Raw genomic sequence first — 20530 nt, forward strand, 5'->3', positions numbered from 1 at the left:
TGAGTGGCACAAAACTGCCCCCACCGGCTCCATATGACTCGGAAATACTTTCACATGAGCTTGCATATTTCCCCCTGTATCGATCAAAGAGTAGGGAGAATAAAAACAGATAGGATGTCTTTTACAATCGATGTTTGTGTTAACGTTGAGTCCGGATCTAAGCGTTGGAAACAGAGAGGGGTTGGATGGGTGTACATCTGCCTGACATCCTCCGTCCATCTAACACTCTCCTTTCCAGAGGAGGTTCACTGTCCTCACTATCCTCAGACAGTCTTTTGGTAATTGCCAATGTGGAAACATATCTCATGTCACATGTTTGGTGTCTGTCTGCTTTCTCTGCAAATGAAATCGAAACGTGGAAATGACTAGAGATGCTGGTGCATTAAAAAAAAGTGGGGAAGACTCGACGTTGCCACAAGCTGCACCTCTACATATGAGTGCTCTCTAGTGGCAGTGAGGGGAAACAGCAGAGGCTCTTTGCAGAACACGAACACACTGGAATGATTTCTCTCACTGGCAGAGGGCTGACAGCTCCAAAATGATAAGGGGAGCTGGAGGAAAAAATATTGATTCATCTGTCACCTTTGCTCCATTAAAATGAAAAGCAAAAGAGGGGGAGAAGCAGAATGAAAGTGTTGCATCGCAGATTAAACATATGATGCAAACCCAAGGTAGAGGAGAATTATTCATGGGTGGCAGAAGACAGGAGAGAAAGTAAACCATGATCATACTATGGCAAACATTTTATTTGGGTTTACATCTTCTGTACAGTTAAAATAGGGACAGATTGTTGGAGGCAAAACAGTTGAGACAAAAAAAAAGATTCTTTTACATGTTTACAATGGTGTAAAGTGAGAAAAAAGAAAAAAAAATGTTCTCCAAGAAACATCCACATTACTTTGCTCTTAAGGTCTCTTTAAACTTTCAGTCTCTGCCCTTCATATTATAGACAAGGATAACATTAGAGCATTTAAATTAGGATCCATTCCAAAAACTTCCTCGGCCTAAATATAGTCTTTCTAAACAGGCACTATGAGGCACAGAAGAATAAGAGTCTTGTGATTCTGTAAATGCAAATGATTTAAATTTACATTGAATCTGCAGTTGCTGGCATTAAGGGACACTACAGGGATTTAGTATTGCACCTTAATGAAATAAGGGGACCTGTGAAAGACAGGTGTAAAAAGGAATGCAGGGAAATTCAGAGCAGCTTGTAATATGTAGTCAGTCTCCAAAAATGCTGGATTCTACACATGCCATAATGCAACTTGCCTGCATCTTTTGGTAGACCTGCCCTGCCTATAAAACTCCACACACTCAGTTTGCCTTCTGCTATTACTGGAAGCTGCGGGTGTGTTTTTGGTTTACTTCAAACAAAACTAACCATCACACTGACATTTCTAGCGCCACAGATTATGGACATCAGAACATGAAATATTTCTTAAATTTTGCGTCATTTATTCAATTTGTCTAATATTTGTGTTTATAAAGGACTTTACCAAATAAACATTATTATCAAAATGCTTATTGGTTTTAACAGTAATCTGATATGTGCTATGTTCTTGAATTAATTTGCTAAAGTCAGAATTTTTAATTAGTCGCAACATTGACTATAGAATTATATAGAATATATAGCATTAATAGACAAAGAATTACATTTATTTTTTTCTCACAAAATGATTTTTTTTTGCAGATTACAGTCTTGCCTACACTCCTCGTCTCAAGCAGCAGGTACAAATATCCACCAATCAGAGCCTAGGACTGTGGAGTCTACATCGCCTGAGAGGTTAAACATGTCAATCACCATTGCTCATAATTTCCACAACATATTATGGTGGCTGGTGTGGAGTAAGAGGATTCTGATCAGAGACGTTTGAGTGAGCAAAGTGGATGACACAGTACAGACAGCTGTTTGTAACATCATGTCAGAACTGGCTTGATTTCCTCCTGATTAAAAGGCATTTGGGGTTCCAGTAGAATTCAGCAAAAAGAAACAACTTATAGTTTTTACTCAAATGTATCAAAATTATAAATATAAGACCTAATCTGCATTGAGTGTTTAGGGGAAAAAAAATCTGCTCAGAAAAACCAACCTTTAAATATATGCAAATACATTGCCATTGTTGCAATAGTACTGTTTGGACCACTACAGCTCAGTAGAAAATCTATGGCCTCTCTATGCTGTCACACAAGCATACTGTATTTGGTCTGTGAGCCAGAGAAAAATAAAGGCAAAGATTGTACACCAGCCTCAGAGGGTACAACAACATTTCCAGTGGTATTCATGATTAACACAACTGAAACAAACATCTGAGTTCAAAACAAAGCCCCATACACATGCACAGAGGCGCTACAGAGCACGTTGTTACTGGTATCAGAATAATATACAGTCTCCTCCTGGTGCCGATGCAGTGTACTGTATTATGAAGAGGTTACTTCCTATGGAATCATGTGGACTAACCACAAACCACAGCTCAGAACAGGAAACATTGAATTCATGCCTCTGTAACTGAGCTTTTAGAACACCGACAGTGTTTCAGTCTGATATGTAACTAAATTATTTATTTTTATTACTTTATAAAATGAGTCTCCTACATATGAAATATAACTGTATTTATTTTACCACAATGTACAAAACTATTATACACATTTACTTTGGAATATTTTTTTATATTATGAAAAAATAAACTGTTTTAGAATCTTTTTTTTTTTTTTTTGCATGTTTGGATCAGATGACCACACCAGCTATAAAATAAAAGTAATGTACATTGACCTAACACTAAGGCTTTGTGGTTGTGTTCAGCAGAATATCTGGTTTTCAAAATGCCTCCTTTACTGCATTTGAGTGAGGCAGTTCTGGGGATAGTGTGTAACTAATTCTTCACTTAACTGACCAAGAAGCTATCATACTAATTATCTTGGTGCTTCACAGTGGAATGCAAAAGAGGCACGTGGCACATTCCCATGGGCATTATTCAAAGATTCTGATAAATAGCATTAAACAGTGGACTTGCTCAATTATGTTAACGCAGAGCCTGTATTCGTCACACTTCAGCGTCTTGATGTGTAAGTTAAACTCAGATCACTGCTCATTTGAGGATGTTTTTATGTACAAACACTCCTGAGTTTCCACAGCAGCTGATTCGGTGATGTCTGTTATTTGTGCTCCCCTTTGTCTTCAGAGTTCAATAACCAAGTTCATCTCTGCTATCAGTCAACTTTATCACACGCTTGTAAAACTCTATTGTTGAAGTCTTCAGCCTGGTCAGCGTACACGTAGTGTCCAGCTCCACGGATTGTCTGCAGAGAGGATGGAGAACCGGAAAGAAAGCAGTTGATTGAAACAGTAGGAAATATACAAGAGACATCATAAAAGAAAGTCACATTTTTACTAGAGAGAGTTGTGTCTATCAATGTATGGCACTCATTAAACAAAGAAAGAAAGAATTGGAGCATATTTTCTTCAAGAAACTGTGTAGTTGGCAAGATTTCCTCCATCCATATGGCATGATGGTGCCACCACCATGCTTCACTGTAGGGATAGCTTTATCCAGGTGATGAGGAGTTCCCGGTGTTCAACAGACATAGTGCTTAAAGTTCTGCCCACATACTAGTTTTCTCTCATTTAGACCAGAGGATCTGGTCTGAGCCTAAGCAGGTCATATATCTTTTACTCCGTGGCTGCTGTCTAGCTGCTCTACCATAAACACCTGACTGATGGAGTCCTGCTAAGACAGTCATCCTTCCAATCAGGTATTCTGCATCTCTAAGGTCTGTTTAAATGACTATTTGCTGACCATACCTCGCCACACACACACACAGAGGTCTTCAGAGAATTCATGGGTTGCGTTTTGTGCTGACATGCAGTGTAGATTGCAGGATTGCATAGACTTTATAAATGTGCCTTTCTAAATTATGTCCAATAAATTCAGCTTGCTAAAGGTAGACTTCAGTCCACATTCTGTGTCTCAGGGACAATCAAAGTTAACAGGATGCAACAGAACACAATTTAAGCCACAGCACATTGTCTCAATAATTTCGTTAATGATAGTTCAGTTTGTGATTTTTACAAAATTGGGGGAAAAAAAATCTGAAAGCAGGTTTTCTTTTTGTCAACATTGGACAAAGATTTATGTGTGTTGCATTTCCTTAAGACACAATAAATTGCACAAAAAGTGAAGGGGTCTAAGTACTTTCCTAAGCCAAGTTACATGCATTACTATATGATTATCTATACACTTACATAATTACCTAATGCCCTAGTGAGAGTGTATGATGGGACAACATATACAAAAGGTATATGAAAAAAAGAATACAAATTTAGCTTTCAAGTTTGTGTCACAAGTGACTGGACATAACTTGGTAGTGTGACAGATGGATTTTAGAACTAAATCTTTACTGGTTATAGATGAAGGTCAATGGGGTCACAGAAAATATAGTGATAAGTAAGTATAAGTAATTGCAGGAGGGAGAATTTTAGATTTCTTTAAAAAAAAAACAGTAGCTGCAATTGTTTATATTAGCTCTTTTTGCTTTGTATCGTCTTAAAATGGAGGGAGCTTCATTTTTGATCTAATCAAATCCATTACAACAAAACAAATTTTATTTGATGTCCATTAAATCAAGTTGAAATCTCAGCAAAAAGCTACAAGTAGACTTTTGAGTGAAAAGTACTTTACCACATTTCTTACCATGCAGTAAGTTAAATAAATATATTAAATAAGAAATACAACAACAAGATAACATTTTGGCCAATATTAGGCTGAGATATTTTATTTTTTTAAATGTATAAAGAGTCAGGATAGAAGAAGGAAAGCAAAGAAAGTTACTTTGATAAACTTACTATGATCTCCACATGAGAGTGTGGTCTCATGTCTTTGATGGCGCTGCCTGAGTTGCTGTCTATGCTGGAGCGAGAGCCGTAGATGATGGTGATGGGGATGTCAGGATGCAGCCGGTCCATCCTATGCAGCATTGGCCTCTTTGCCCAGCCACAGGGACCGGTCATGTTCTTAAAAGCTGTTTCTCCACTGGGACAGTGCAACAAACATGAACATTTAATGGGCACATAGTAAAGGACAGAGGCATTTAACTGCTGCAAAGGCATTGAATAAATCACTTTCTTCACAGTTATTAAGAGGAGTAGCATTAATGAGAACTGACGGGGTAGCTTGAACAGAGAAGAAGACAGACCTGGGGGTTTGCACGTTGAGGTGGTAGATGTACTGTGACACGGTGTTGTCACTGAACATGGAGGAAAACTTCTTCTTGAAGTCGGGTCTCAAGGTCTGGACCAGAGTGGGACCTGTGGGGGCCACAGAGGAGCAAGTAGCCATGAAGAGACGAGGCAGCTTCATGACATTTTGCATGATTAGTAACTAAGAGGAATGTTGGAGGACCAGCAGTAACCAGGGCTGGATTTAATTTATACTCAGAGTTGAGGCCAAAACGTTTCAAATCAACATGAAATGATTAGTTTTATCGTACCACAGGCTTTAATCATCAGTCCAGCTGGTTTTATTAAGAGAACATTTATAATAATACAGTATCATAGCTAAAGCACTATTAATATTTAATGTCCCATCTCTCTTTTGTCTTAACAAACCCTTATTCAACTATTTCGCGATGCTCATTATTAGCAGCTTCGTTCAATTTAATATTGCATGCATTAATTTTCTTTTTTTATGCTCCAGACGTTCAATGACTCTTTTACATACATACATTCAGGGATCAATAAGGTTTGATCTAAACTAATTGGTTGCATGTTTGCTGTCAGAACTGTGGTGCTGTGTTGTCTTTTACCACCTTACTTCTCCAGTCTTACCCAGTGGTCCTACCAGCCGTAGGCCAGCCAAGGGGTTGAAGGGCCTGAATATGGCGCCAAGGGCTTTGATCCACACAGGGATAGGGCGGTCAGGTTCTACTGTGTCTGGACGCTCAGGGAAACCCCAGGGCTCCACCAGGATGATGTGCTTTACTCTGTAGACCAGATGCCAACAAAAAAATATCAGTTCACCTGTTCTTTGTTGTTTAACACACTATTGAGCCTTGCCATGATACTACTCTGGTAATCCCTAGATGCTAAATATGAAGCTTTATTAGTTTAGTTCTGTCATGTTTCTTTTCCTTTCCATTTTTTCCTTTATTTACAACCAGTTTGCCGTCAGTCATTTAAAATAAGGTAATACTGTGGTGGAAAAATGTTTTCGGACACACTTAAAATTGTACACAATCTCAAACATTATCATGAAATATTTGTGGAAAAATCTTTTTTGTGTGTTTCTAAAGGTGTGGCTGCATTAGACAGACACAAACAAACAAATATAAATTCTATTTTTTGTTTATTGTTTACAAGAAAAATTAACAAAACTAAATTCGACCAAAATGACCCAATACTCAAAATCTCTTATTTTTATGGAACCAATCAATTTTAAGTTTTTTGAATGTTTTTTTTAGGATTTGTTTCATATTATGGCTGTGATTGCATTGAAAGAAATTGCACTTGAAGACCTAAGAGTGATTCTTAATGAAATATACATGCAAATGTATGGGGTGTCTGAGAAACTTTTCCCCACCACTGTATAACATTTAGTTAGTCCTTTATGATTAGTAACAAAACCAATTACACAAGTGTTAAATCGCATTAATTTTAAAAAGTCCAGATGAATCTATGCCTATTGATGTCTATGAACACACCTAAGTTACAATTTGCAAACATGTTTTGTATTATAAAATTGTGTACATAATGTACAGAACTGCCTACAGCAGGTAAAGCAGATAAAATTCAAGCTGGACTGACATTTACATTAGAGATGTTGTTATAACTTTCTATTTCACCTCCAAGTAAGTGGATTTGATATTACAGCTGGACTGGGGAGCTGATTACACCCTGTCTAATGTCATGTGTTGCTGCTTTGATGGACTGTACAGGTACAGACTGTGCCACATTACTGTTCTACACTCCATGTGGTCAGTAAAAGGTTTTGTTATCCACCTGGAATGACAGTAGAAGCTAAGAAAATAAAACACAAGCAGTGCAAACAGAATTTTCTTGTAACTCAGGGACACCATTAGTATTGTAAGTAGCACAGGTAGATTAAATGACCATATGTAATGTAAAATGGGTTGATCACAGTAATACAAATGAGAGAATTCTCATCAGATTGTGATGCTCCTCTCAGCTCTACAGAGCATTTTGTAAAATGTAGTCTGACTCACTGGATGTAGACTGGGGGTATACGCCTGCCGTTTCCACGACCCATTACATCTGGCTTTCTTCTCTCATTCCACTATCTGTGTTACTGTTTTCAGAATCCCTTTTTCAGCGGGAAGTAACAACAACACCTCTGAATAGTGCCCTACACACTGACAACCGGGAGTTTTGAAGAAGATTTCTATTGTATTGTGTAGTACAGCAAGCCTGCTTGGTTCTTATAATGGAATCAGGCATTTCAATGACAGCGCTTGCCTCGAGTCAATTCATGAAATAGTTCCACCAAAACAACACTCCCTGACACTTTTTGGCAGTGGCACGGTCATGGCATCTTGAGCCTAGCACCAAGATAATTTCAACTGGGTGGAGGAGATACAAAAAAGCCTCAATGTTACTTTCCCTATAGCAGAATGGCACTGAGCTGCTGCCAGACCATTCTGATATAGCACAGTGGAGATACTGTAGGTCCGGTTACATGAGACCAGGCAAAATGTGATGCCAGGCTTGTGGTATTTATGATCAGAAAAGAAAAAAAAAGTGAAGTACAATAGTATGGTGAATACCTTACAAAATTATACAGAAAAACCCAACAAACCCAAAGTTTCCTTTAGATTTACTCTGAGCAGGTACTTTACAGCAGTGGGAAGAAAAAAAATCCCTGTTAACAGGAAGAAAACTCTGAAGAAGAACTAGGCTCAGGGAAAGTTGCAATCTGTCTCGACTGATTACGGTTAGGTTAAAGTGCATATGCTTTCAGTTTGATTTCCACATACTGTAAAGTCGTTTAGATAATCTGCTTAACCTGTCTTTATAACCTGTCTAAACGTCTGACCGCTGTTTGACTGTTCTGGTGATGATAACATGGTCCTTGATCTAAACAACTCAGGTCAATACAGTACTATTGTTGTTGCTCAAGCTATGAAAATGAAAGTAGGTTTTTACTTTAATACATGAGATATGAATGAATAGCTGTACATTCCTCTCCGCCTGTCCAAGCAGCAACTGTCCTCACATCCACTGCGAACACTACAGTCAGGACACGCTGCAGCAGATGCCATGCACATCTCTGCCTACTGCTCTACACGGTCTATCATTACACACAGTAAGAACAGTTTTTACTGTAGGACCTCAACAGTGTAAGTATGCACTAAGATTTCTCCTTAGGCCATAACATTAACAAAAAGCACAGTTCAGCTTAAACAAGGACATGTGTCCCTGATCAAGTGCATCTCAAGTTATAACTTAAAGGCCATTTGGAACACTGAGATAACAATAAGAAGACAGGAAGAGGGAATTTTATTCAGCATTACTGATGATGGAGGGTGATAAGGGAATGAGGACATTTTATCAGACGTCCCTTAGGGAGAGCTGGGCGCCTGCTGGAAGCTCAGAGCTGGAGACGCAGTGAGAGGAGATGATTCAGGAGAGATAGGAGAGGGAGGACACTGCTGTTATCACGAGCTGCCAGCACCTACAGGCACACCACCACAGCTGTATCCTGTACCCATACTGGCATGTTATGCTACAGTCATGTTAACAGCAAAAGGGCAGAATCATTATTGAAAACACTGTTCAGTGCAGAGTCAATTTTCTCCTCTGAGCAGAACCTGAGGCAGGTTCTACTTCATTTGTTCTTAACTCTGCTTACTATTCAACCACTGATTAAAGGATTATTCAGATTTACTACAACTTTGGTATTTACTGTGCAGTCTCTACTCCAGCTCAGCTTGCTCCCACTCAGTTTCAATCTGTATCTGTTCAGGCTCATACATTATATGTAGTAAAGACTTTGAAGGAATTTAAGAAAACCAAACGGATGTCTTTAGGTTTGGTTAATAAAACAGATGCGGAAAAGTCACCCATGATAGCAGACAATGCTTCGAACATAGACGTTGCTGCAAAGAAGCAAGAAATTCTAAAATGAGGATGCTTCACACACATCTTCAGCCTGGCAGTGCAGAAGATCTATAGAGTCTCCACAGCTTCAAGGTGAGCACCCAAGATTAGTGCTACCAATTCAGTATCTGACTGAAGGTGAAATATGGACACAATCTCACCTTCCTGAGTTATTGCATTGATTATTGGCCAGAGAAGTGTTTTTGCAGGAAATTATGATGTCCCAGTGAAGCTAACCTTTGGCCTTTCAGATCTAAAATGTCATCACTTCATCATCACCTGAGTTTGGGCTGAAAACATGTCGTATTTGGTCAATATCACTTTTAACCACCAGGTTCTAATATGCTTATTGAGGCAAAGTAAATGTTTACGCAAAATTTGAAAAGAGATATTACAATCACAAGCCACATCTGTCGCCATGGCAGCGGCAGAGGAAATAACAACGCTACCCAAAATTTCCTGCTACACAAAGACTAAGCAAAACCTGTTTTGTTGTGACACAGTTAAGACACAACCACTGAATGTATTAAGCACCTTGAAAGAGTAGCTTTTTTTGTACACAGAACACAGATGAAGAATAAGAGCGTGTAGACCAACATTCTGAAAGAAGCTTCAGAGCAGAAAAGGCAGGAATCCCTTCTTCGGGTCAGAAATTTATGAATAAAAATTTCAGCATAAACAAGTTCCAAAGATTTAAGAGTTGAAACCTTACCCCTAGGGTGAAGTGACAGACTTTGTATCAAGGTAACCATATGTACAGCTATTTATGTGATCACGACTGTATCTGTGGGAAGAACTGTGATTCAGATTGTGGATTGTTATTCTACTCCAAAATGACCATCATACGATGTTCTGGCCAGCTTGTCCACCATGATGCTTTGCTATGTTCTCCAGTTATGCAGCTGTGTCTGTGTGCTGTTTGCTGCTCAGCAAGTAGTGCATAGTCCAACCCGTTGGATGTATTAACCTGGGTATGAACCTGTCTTTTTCAAAAATGTGAGGCGTAATGATAATAATGTCTTGGATGACTACAGCACATAAGGCTGAACTGTGTCATAATCAATACTAATGTATGTCACTTTTAACAATTTAATGAGAAAATTCTCAAGCTGGGTTATTGTAGATCACAGTTCTCAAGTCTATGAATGAATTACTAATCTAACTGCTGAAAAAGCTCAGTGAGAAAAAGAATTTCATAGTGTACTTCACTGCTTCAGTAAATATTACAAGCTGAAAGGTTGTTGACTGATTATCTGACCAACGGAGAGAGTTAATACAGGTAAAATCTTACCAAGAGCAAAAACATCAAACATCCTGCATGGAGCTTGTTTTTCCAGTTCAAAATATTTTTCTGAAGTTTTCTGCTGCGTAAAGAAGTAAACTCAATTTTGTTTAGTTTTTAAATGTTGTCCAGGAAAAAGCTGGAAGAAAGAAATTCATAACAAAAGTAACTGCAAACTGCAGCCCCAGGAAAATCAAGATAAAGTCAGTAATTCTTAGACAGAATTCAGTGATAATCATCATAGTATTATTTCATCTGTCACTCATTACTTCATTTAATAATTTCTTTGCTGACCACCAATGAACATCTGAAAATGGTGAGCTCCTGTGCATTGCACCTTATACAACCATATTTCAAGGCTAAAACAACCTGACTCAAGCTAATGCCACAATTCTGATCTTAAAATATTAAAAAACCCGCCATAATTGAGTATCAGTCAGAAAATGCAAATCCTTTAAAGTTTCAGATGGAAAAACATGCACATTTCCTGACTTTTAGCACACCAAATGCAGCCCATATCAACAAGATCAGCAGCAAAGGATGACTGATCCCTTTTAAATTACTACAGAAAGATAAGAGAAATCCCATAAGCTGCACCCACCTGCCTGGATATCTAATAGAATATGACACAGCCACGTATCCTCCCAAGTTGTGGCCAAGCAGTATCATGGACTCCAGACCCATTTTAGTCCTCCACTGTTCAATAGACTCCACAAACTGATCCTCTGCTCCCTGGGCCTCTGTGTAGAATAGAGGTCTGGTGCTCTGGCCAAAGCCCAGCAGGTCCAGAGCGAAGACGGGCCGACGCTGGGAGAGAGCATCCAGGTTCTGAGCCCAAAGACCAACACCACCTCCAAATCCATGCAGCAGAACCATGGGGGTTTTATCTTTAACACCCTCACTGCAAAAGGTAAGCGTCCAAAGCAGATTGCCACTGGAGATGGGGATGAACTGTTTGGTAAAAGCACTGTTGACACCTGAAAAGAGAAGGAAGCACAAGAGAAGAGAGGAAAGTCAAGCTAAAATTCATACAAGTTTAAGATTATTTCTTCAATCTTGTAGCAACACTCCCCAAGATTTAAATATTCCAGCCATCATGATTCACTGAGAGCTTGACACACTGCTGTAACAACCTTGTCCGTTTGTGCTTTGGATACAGCCGATCCATTTTCCACAAAGCTGTGATTTGACGCAGAGAAAGCTCTTTTTTGCTTTGAATAACAACGTGACTTTGACCTTCTTCTTTAATTCTGATAAAAGAGGTTCACACTATCATAATTGCTAATTAATCAGTAATGCTCTACTGGAAACTTAAAGCAAAGCTAAACAGGTGAACAATGGCAGCAAGTGAAAAAGAGTCAACATGACCAATGGCACAAATTTGCTTACATTTGATTGCTAGTTTTGAAATTGCACAGAATCAGAATTATTTCTTATTTTATACATTAGAACCTGTGTTTTGAAATGTTTCTACATCCTCAAAGTTTCTGATTTCTTCCAGGTTTGACATGACATATTTTTCACCAGCATGGAGTAAAACATGCAAGTTATTTCTTGTGGGTTTATCATGCAAAATAAACTGCTGTGGTGACAGCCCAGGAGATGTCCAACATGAATGAGTGACCACAGCTGGGGTGTAAACGGTCACGGTGGCACAAAATGGTAATGTAAACTGCTAAATAAAGCACTAAAACACACGATGAAGGTCTGATGTGAAAACTAAAAGTCAATAAAGAAGTAAATCCTTACATCGCAGCATGCTGTCCTCTGCAATCTGCAGCTGGTTCGTAGACGTGGGACACCATGATGGTAACCAGTTGGGGATCCAGCACCACCTGCACACATGCAGAGCAGAAATCCTTTTATAAGGATGGATTGTTTCCTTTAATTTCTTCCTTTTAAGGCATATTTTTACTGTATGCATTGCATATAAAAGACACAAACAGGTGCTCTGGTGGCCTGATGGTTAACCCTTGTGCTGTCTCACTGCTCTACCTCTCTCACCTCATTTCCTCTACCTCTCTGCCAAAAACGTATCAAAATGAATAAAAGGATGAATGAATTGCTAGCATTTCTGATTCAGGCACCTGCATTTTAATTTATTAATGGCATGAAACGTAAGCTTAATTTCATCATGTTTTGTCATCATGCCCAAACCAGACAAAATGTCATTTCAAACAGATGATGATTATCCATCCATCCATCATCTTTACACCACTTAATCCTCATTAGGGTCATGGGGGGCTGGAGTTTATCCCAGCTGACTGAGGGTGAAGGCAGGTTACACCTGGACAGGTAACAGTCTATCACAGGACTACATATAGAGACAAACAATCACACTCACATTCACACCTACAGACAATTTAGAATCATCAATTAACCTCAGCATGTTTTTGGACTGTGGGAGGAAGCTGGAGAACCTGGAGAAAACCCACACATGCACAGGGAGAACATGGAAACTCCATGCAGAAAGATCCCGGGAAAGCCGGGACATGAACCAGGGATCTTCTTGCTGCAAAGTGAAAAGTGCTAACCACCAAGTCACAGCAGCCCCAGATGAGAAGTAGATGAATGAAATGTTGTTTTTGTATGGATGCTATGGAGGATGTGATACTTTCAGTCTGGTTTCGTCTTCATAATATCAGGAAAAAAAGCTTGTAATCTATTCTCATTTCTCATCACTGTACATACTGTAAATATTATTACTACTATTTTGTTATTATTTTATTACTATTACTATGTTTATTGCTACATAAGCTGCTGTAACAATGTGAATTTCCCCTGGCATGGGGAGAAATAAAGGACTATCTTATCTTATCCACTGTCACAAACACTAATGCTTGGTGCAACACAAGTACTGCGTTAAACACTGTGGTTCTATTGGCTAACAATTCATATTGGACTTTGGTGTCTTCCTATGTTATGCACAAAATGATAAAGAGAAGATGTGCTAATAATTTCTGCCAGATCAAGAATTATTCATTTAAGAATTATGAACGGAATCATTCAAATTTAGGGCACAAGTTTAAAAAGTACAACACAAATCAGCAGATGATTGCATCAGAATTTCGTGTCTAAATGGCAGCATTTATTGTGAGAGCATCATATCTCATGACCTCTGCATCAGCTGCTTGTTGTGGGTGACTCTGTAGAAAGCATACAGTCAGGGCTTGATTTGGGGACACAGATCTCCCAGAACACAGAGAGGGTGTTGTTCTGGTGAGACAGTGGAGAGAAAAAAATCATGGAACCATCAAAAAATCCACACTGCCTGGAAAACACTGGACAACGCCTAGACGCTAGCTTTAAAAAATCAAACAAATTGCCTTGTTTACATTTAATTACAGGATAAACAATAATTACTTAAAATCAGCAGATAAAGGTGTATGGACACAGTGGTTTGCCACAGAAGCTCTCACTTTGTCTCTCCCATTGACTGTCCCTTCACTACCCTGTGTTTTCCCTTCTGTCTGTGGATTGGCACAGTGTCAGAAAATGGAATAAGGGCTAAAAACTAACAGTTTTGAGCTAAAACCTAAAAGAAATCGAACTGTCTCTCTACATCTATGTGAGGTGTTCTGTCTCCACACACGTCCAGTGTCACTGCCTGACCTGAGTAACTGACATCAACAACAAATGATTTATGAGTCACAAACACAAACTATATTGCTGGAAATGAGGTAAAACATAAAATGCTTTACACATCACTGTGTTACAACTAATGTTATAAAACATTTCTTGGTAATCTGAGGAGAATGTCACAACAGTCACTGCTGAGGAAAGAAATGAAGCAGCAGAGGTAGAAATAGGGAGGCAACCTGGTCCTATCAGGCCTTAACATAGAACTTCATTTTCTCCTATCCACAAACGTTTCAATCATTGCCATGTGAAACAAACTAATCTCACATGACATTCCCTACCAACTCCATGCACAGCCCTCCCACTCACTGCAGCATAAAGTAGTACATGTCTGTGCGCAAGCCAAACGATGGCTTAATGTGATGCATATGGTGTGTCGTACTAAATGACAGCCACAATCATTTGGAGACTTTTACAAGATACAGTGCTGTGAAAAAGTCCCGATGTTTCTATTTTCTTGAATGTCTTAAATGCTACAGATCTTCAAACTAATATTTATATTTATTTAATATTAGACAGATAACCCACAAAACTGAAATACTGTTTTTACATGATGATTTATTCAAGATTTATTGAAAACCTGTATCACGCTTGTGAAAACGTAATTGCCCCCTTAAACCTAATACCTGATTGGGCCTCTCTTTGCAGCAACAACTGCAGGTAAATGTTTGTTATAGCTTGTGATCAGTCTTTTACATCACCATGGAGAAATTTTGACCCATTCTTCTCTGCAGAATAGTTATAATGTGGCCACATGAGATGGTTGTCGAGCATTAACTGCCCTTATAAGGCCTTGCCACAGCATCTCAATTAGATTCAAGTCCTGACTTTGACTCAGCCACTCCACAACCTTAACTTTATTCTTTTTGAGCCACTCAGAGGTGGACTTGCTTGTGTGCTTTGCATCATTGTCATGCTGCAAGAACCCATTTGTGCTTGAACTTTAGGTCATGAACGGATGGTTGGACATTTTCCAGGAGGATTTTCTGATAGAGAGCAAAATTCATGGCTTCATCAGCTTCATCCTTTACACAACCACCACCACCACATTTCACTGTTGGTAAGATGTTCAATTCAATTCAATTCAATTTTAGCTATAGCACAAATTTACAACGTATGTCATCTCACAGCACTTAGCATAGTAAAATACAGACCTTATGAATTATAAGCAAAGAACAAAAACTCAACAGATATTTTTTTTGCAAATTCTAGACAAGCCTTTATGTTCTTTTTGGTTAGGAGTCGCTTGGACTTTGCAACTCTCCCATGATACCATTTTCTCCCAGTGTCTTCCTTATTGTGGAATTTTGTAGACGGACGTTAACTGAGCCAAATGACACCTACAGTTCTGATGATGTTCATCTGGGGTCTTTGGTGACCTCCTGGATTAGATATCAATGCACTCTTGGAGAAATTTTGGTAGGTTGGCCACTCCTGGTCCATGTTTTCTCCAGTTGTGGATAACGTGGTTCTCTGGAGTCCCACGGCCTTAGAAATCGCTTTGTAGCCTTTTAAAACTGATTAATGCCAGTGATTTTATTTCGCATATGTTCTTGAATCTTTTTAGAACGTGGCATCGTGTGCGCTGCTTAAGCTACTTCACAAGACCAGACCGGTTCTATTTAGTGATCTTTAAATTCAACAGCCCTGGCAGTAATCCTACGTTGGTGTGGATGGTGAAAATGAACCCAACAGCTAAATGAATTTGGTCCTCTGGTAAATTGGTAGCTAAGGGGGAAATTACTTTTTCACGTATAGCAAGGTGGGTCTGGACAGTATTTTTCCTTTGACAAATGAAATAATCATTTAAAAACTGCATTTTGTGTTTTCTTGGGTTATAGTTGTCTAATAACAAAATTAGTTTGATGGTCTGAAACATTTAAGCATGAAAGATAAAAAAAATAAATAAATAGAAGATATCTGTAGGGGGGAGAATACATTTCACAGCATTGTTGATGTTTATTATGTACATACAACACTGCAACCAGTAATGCTTGAACACAAATATCCATTATGTTACATGTAGTGTTAAACCTAACCAATTAGTCTGTGACCAGAAAGTCAATTTGCAGCTATTTTCATAAATAATTGCCTGAGTCAGTATCTCAAGTAAAACATTTCCTACTTTAATGTAATTTTTTTTTTTAAAAAAGCATGATTGTTAAATGAACACTTTTCCAAAAACCTGAAGGTAAATTTTACTGCAGGACTGTTGCATCAAACTATATGTACACCTAACAAACTGGCAAAAGTAGGCATTTATGTCCTATCTAGATGCTGGAAAGTGCATTGCATTGTGATGGTACCTCAGTAACACCAATTGCTTGATAAATCACTGAGTTATTATCTTGTAGGTTCCTATTCTCTACCAGTAGTAAAGCTCAACCAAACTTAGGTGGATATTAATGAAGTTTCTCCCTCAGAAAAATACACCAATCAGTCTGCACGAATTGGAAGTTATCTAAAAGAGTACGCAATATGTGACTTAAATGTCCCATATTGTTCACCTTTTCAGCATTAATTAAAGTCTCACATGACCTCAAAATGTATATTGAATACAGTTAATCTGCTGCTATAAATGCCCACATCAACCAGAACTCTCTTTTAAGGTCTGTGATTGACAGTGCAGAACAAAAACACTTGATAGCTGACAGACATGAATGTGTGGAAGATCAGAACCTTCTATGGCTTCAAAAATTCATCTCTCTAAGTTTGTATATCAACATTATAGTTATAAAATCTGTATTTTAACACTGCAAATGAAATGGCTATAAAGTGATGGCTGGCTAACATACAGTCTTAATGTGTAAAATTCCAAGCACTATTTCATACTTGTTTCGTTGTCTGTCATCAGAGACAGAAACATATGTAGGTGAGAACAGATTTATTGGGAATGTGGTTGTATTAAAAAATATATATCAGAGCACAAAGAGCAGGAATTTAGTTAACTGATGTAAAGGAGCGACACAGCTGTGGTTAGGTTTAACACAAGCACAACAGCCTACATCTGTTTATTGGTATAAATCAGTTTTAAAGTTTCCATCATCTCTGAATGTCCCTAACATTATAATTTCCACATAGTTCTGACCTGTGGGTATACAGTCAAAGCTAAGGATTGTCCTGTTGTTGTGGTGACATGACCACCAACAATAAAAGTAATCCACCAGTTCTTCAGTTCCTCAGATGCTGCTAGTGCATGAAGACTCTTGTGTTTACTCTAGCAGCCAACACCAGAACATGTGGTGTGCTTTGACCAGCTGAGACCTTTCAGAGGTAGCAAAATCAACTCTAGAAAGAAAACAAACCTGGAGGACTGTGAGGCATCTGAACATTCTGGGCAGGTCACTTTGGAAGCAGTGAAGGAGCAGGTTTGTGCAAAGTTTGAGCTGGATGACTCGGTTCCTTACCTGGAATATAGTAGCTCAATAAAATTCTTACTGGCTTGTAAAGCTGAGAGGCTAAATGGCTTGATATCTTTTACTCACATGTCCAAGTTTATAAAAACAAAATAAAAAATGGATTTTCACCATATGAGGCCGACATCGGGGGTTAGTGGGGTTACTGTGTGGATGTTAAGGACCAGCATTACCTTATTGTAGTGTCCACGTATCCCCACAGGCTGCTGGCCAGGCTGTGAACACCAACAACAGACAGCATTCTCTGAACAACCCTGAGGTCAGAACACATTGAAACCAGAAGTGGTTGAAAGCAAAGGACACTGATGAGAGAGCAGTTACCAGAAAACACTGGTGAATCCCCAGAGGTTAACAGTAGAACATGACATTAACACTGTCATCTCCTCTAAATGATTAGAAATGGTTGATTAAAACGAACTTGTGTACACAGAGTCCATTTATTCAAAGTCTACAGAAACATGAAGAACATAATATATTCAACACTATGATTGTGTTTAGTGTCATGATCATACTTCTGAGCATTTTGTATGTGGCAGTGACATTAGCATACATTTGATCACTCAGCCAACTCAGGTATTTTCTTAATTTGTTATTTATGTTGTTAGAACAGCATGTAGGTCGTTCACTTATGTTACGTTTATGTTGTAAATCTTCAAAACCCATGTTAAGACATTTGTGCACGTTTCCAAAGTTGTGAGTCTGTTTCTGAATGAAAAGGGCTTAAATTACTTATATTTTAGCGCCACTGAAGAAACATAATTTCATAAATGGCCACAAGACTCTTTAAGGCTCCTGAAAATATCCTCAAACGTCTGTTAATTGAAAAAAACAATGACGAGCTCTGCCAACGAATGTAGTAATTGTTTACCTCAACTTGTTCACTGACTCTTGACAGTTTGTTTTAACTTCGACAGCTTATGACAACAAAATGTGGGTACTTTTTGGAGTTTAAAAGAAAACAGCACCACCGTCACATTAATTAACTGCTGAATTATATATCTGCATTGTTGTGATGACAACGTACTTTAACACACGTAGACATGAGGAGGGTTGGTGGAAATACTCACCCTCTGTTTGCTGTCCCCCCTTGCTCAGCCATACTCCAACAACCCCTGAGACGCCTCTGTCGGTCACATGGTCACTGACAGAATCTGACGCGAGTTGATGTAATTAAGGGCATTTGATCTATAATTAGTCACAACTCTACCGAGCGGTGCCTTTGCTGCGACACGCTCTTTGTACCCGCCCTCCGCAGTGATGCTCTCCACTCTACAACTCAAAACAAACGCACCCAGTTAGCGAGGCTAAGGAAATGCGGAAGTGGCTTCTCTGTCAAATATCTGCTGTAAACATTGCTGCTCAGGAGAGTAGAGGGCGTTGGTGAGTGGTTAAATCACATTTGTTCTTCCGCTCTACATCATTTGAGCACTTCAAATGTAGCACAAGAGTATTTTCTGGGCGCTTTTGTACACCGTAAACGGTTCCTTTTGGCATAAAGCCGTAGTCTTCCTGCAAGTCATTAAAAGTATTAGCTAAAGTCTTTCTCAGGGTTTGGTTCAGCTAGCTAAACTTCTACCATACATGTCATTATTTAAGAGCTTTTCCGTGCCCCCTCGGTGTACATTTATGAGCTAACTTTAAAAATATACAAAAGTTTAATTCATTTGTTTTACCAATGTATAATCCTATATTATTATATACTTTACCATGAGGAAAAATAGTACAAAAAGTAATTACTGTCCACACAAAAGTATTGTTTTTTTCAATAAATTTGATGAAATGTAATTGCTGTAATCAGTGTGGATGAAGCAGGAAAAATAAATAAGTATTTTTATATACTGCAATTTTAAAATGAATAAAAAAATGTAACAGGGTCCCAGTATCACACTGGGTCACTGTCAGAGCTTCCTCCTTCCCCCATGAGTCAAAAATATTTGGTTCATCTGTCTTCTTTCTGCTGTGAAAAAGGTCTGCTGTCTATGTTGACTCAATAATAAGGTTTACCAGGATGTTTAAATGGAAGAGTGGTATAATTAAACCTATTAGTTAAATCCAGGCTTTTCCTGGTATGACGGGTTGCAATGAGTGTGCTGTGAAAAAGTGTACATGTTCCAACTTTATTGTCCCTGACAGTGGCAGCAAGTCAGTACAATGAACAAAATGTACAAAAACAAAAGCATTACAGTCACAGGGATGGTTTACTTTGGGTGCCAACAGAAATACAACAAATAAATTGTTTCGTAACTGTTGTGATGTTACAGTTACATTTCCTTTGTTAGTTATTAGTATTATGTTATCAAATGAAACTCAGCTTTCTGTAATCACTTTGTAATACTGAAAAAAAAACGCCACAACGTTTCATTTGAGTATGAAATTGAGCCGCTGAGTGCACACAGATGGGGGATTTTACACTGCAGACTGCAATTGATGTATGAGCAAGACAGTCAAAGTTTAAGGCACAATGTAATAACAAAAATAGAATGTTTCAAAGGTATGCATAATGCATGCAAACAGTTCTTTGGAAGGGCAGCAGTAGTATGTACTGTGTGTACAAAGTGTTGCTGAAGGCTAAAAACTCCACAGGGAACCCTTAAACAGTCTGTGCATGTCCAATCTGTACACACCCAAGACACCTGTGTGGGTAAAATGTGTTTTTTTACAGCCTGAAGGACTATAGCAGTGCACTAGACTGTAAAATAGAGGATATGTGAGTGCCTCAGAGAAGGAATTCTATAGATTTTTAGCCCCACATTGATCTATGCTCAAACACCATTAAGACATATACTCCACCTGTGTATAATAATTATAAAAAAATATAAAGAAAGGCATTTATCCAGCACATTCTCACTCAGACTACCCTAAAAATTAAATAACATATAGTTAAATTAAATCAACCAATTACATCAACTGTAGGTCAGTTCGATCTAGCAATAAAATTTACGACAAAAAAAATCCATGTGTAACTATCTTTTAGGCACTTAATATAAACGGTTATAGAAACATGCAATGAATAAAAACAAATCAAAAATATATTAAATATTGCAGGTAGCTTGTATTCTGACTGTTGCATCAGAATTCCGTTTC

At 38.4% G+C, this 20530-nt stretch overlaps 2 protein-coding genes across 4 annotated transcripts in view; one reads left to right on the forward strand and one right to left on the reverse strand.

Moving 5' to 3' along the window:
- Positions 1-725: 725 nt before the first annotated feature.
- On the reverse strand, positions 726-18586 carry abhd5a (abhydrolase domain containing 5a). Of its 3 annotated transcripts, none has more exons than XM_023278052.3 (8): positions 18514-18586; positions 17620-17700; positions 12141-12226; positions 10993-11368; positions 5825-5979; positions 5194-5305; positions 4844-5030; positions 726-3300 (listed from the first exon to the last, which is right to left on the reverse strand). In XM_023278052.3, the coding sequence occupies exons 1-8, from the start codon at positions 18543-18545 to the stop codon at positions 3211-3213; spliced, it is 1119 nt and encodes a 372-aa protein (XP_023133820.1). In that variant the 5' UTR covers positions 18546-18586; the 3' UTR covers positions 726-3210. The 3 variants fall into 3 exon arrangements, with proteins under 3 accessions (XP_023133820.1, XP_054869971.1, XP_054869972.1); XM_055013996.1 differs by having other exon boundaries at positions 17620-17661; positions 18514-18560; XM_055013997.1 differs by lacking the exon at positions 18514-18586 and adding an exon at positions 17336-17437 and having other exon boundaries at positions 17620-17689.
- A 144-nt stretch (positions 18587-18730) lies between these two features.
- ano10a (anoctamin 10a) overlaps positions 18731-20530 on the forward strand; it is a 42656-nt gene continuing 40856 nt past the window's right edge. Inside the window, exon 1 of the mRNA XM_023278055.3 lies at positions 18731-18826. The gene's annotated coding sequence lies outside the window, so the exon portion shown is untranslated. The remainder of the gene's footprint in view (positions 18827-20530) is intronic.

The sequence above is a fragment of the Amphiprion ocellaris genome, chromosome 9 (genome assembly GCF_022539595.1).
Source record: "Amphiprion ocellaris isolate individual 3 ecotype Okinawa chromosome 9, ASM2253959v1, whole genome shotgun sequence".
NCBI lineage: Eukaryota > Metazoa > Chordata > Actinopteri > Pomacentridae > Amphiprion > Amphiprion ocellaris.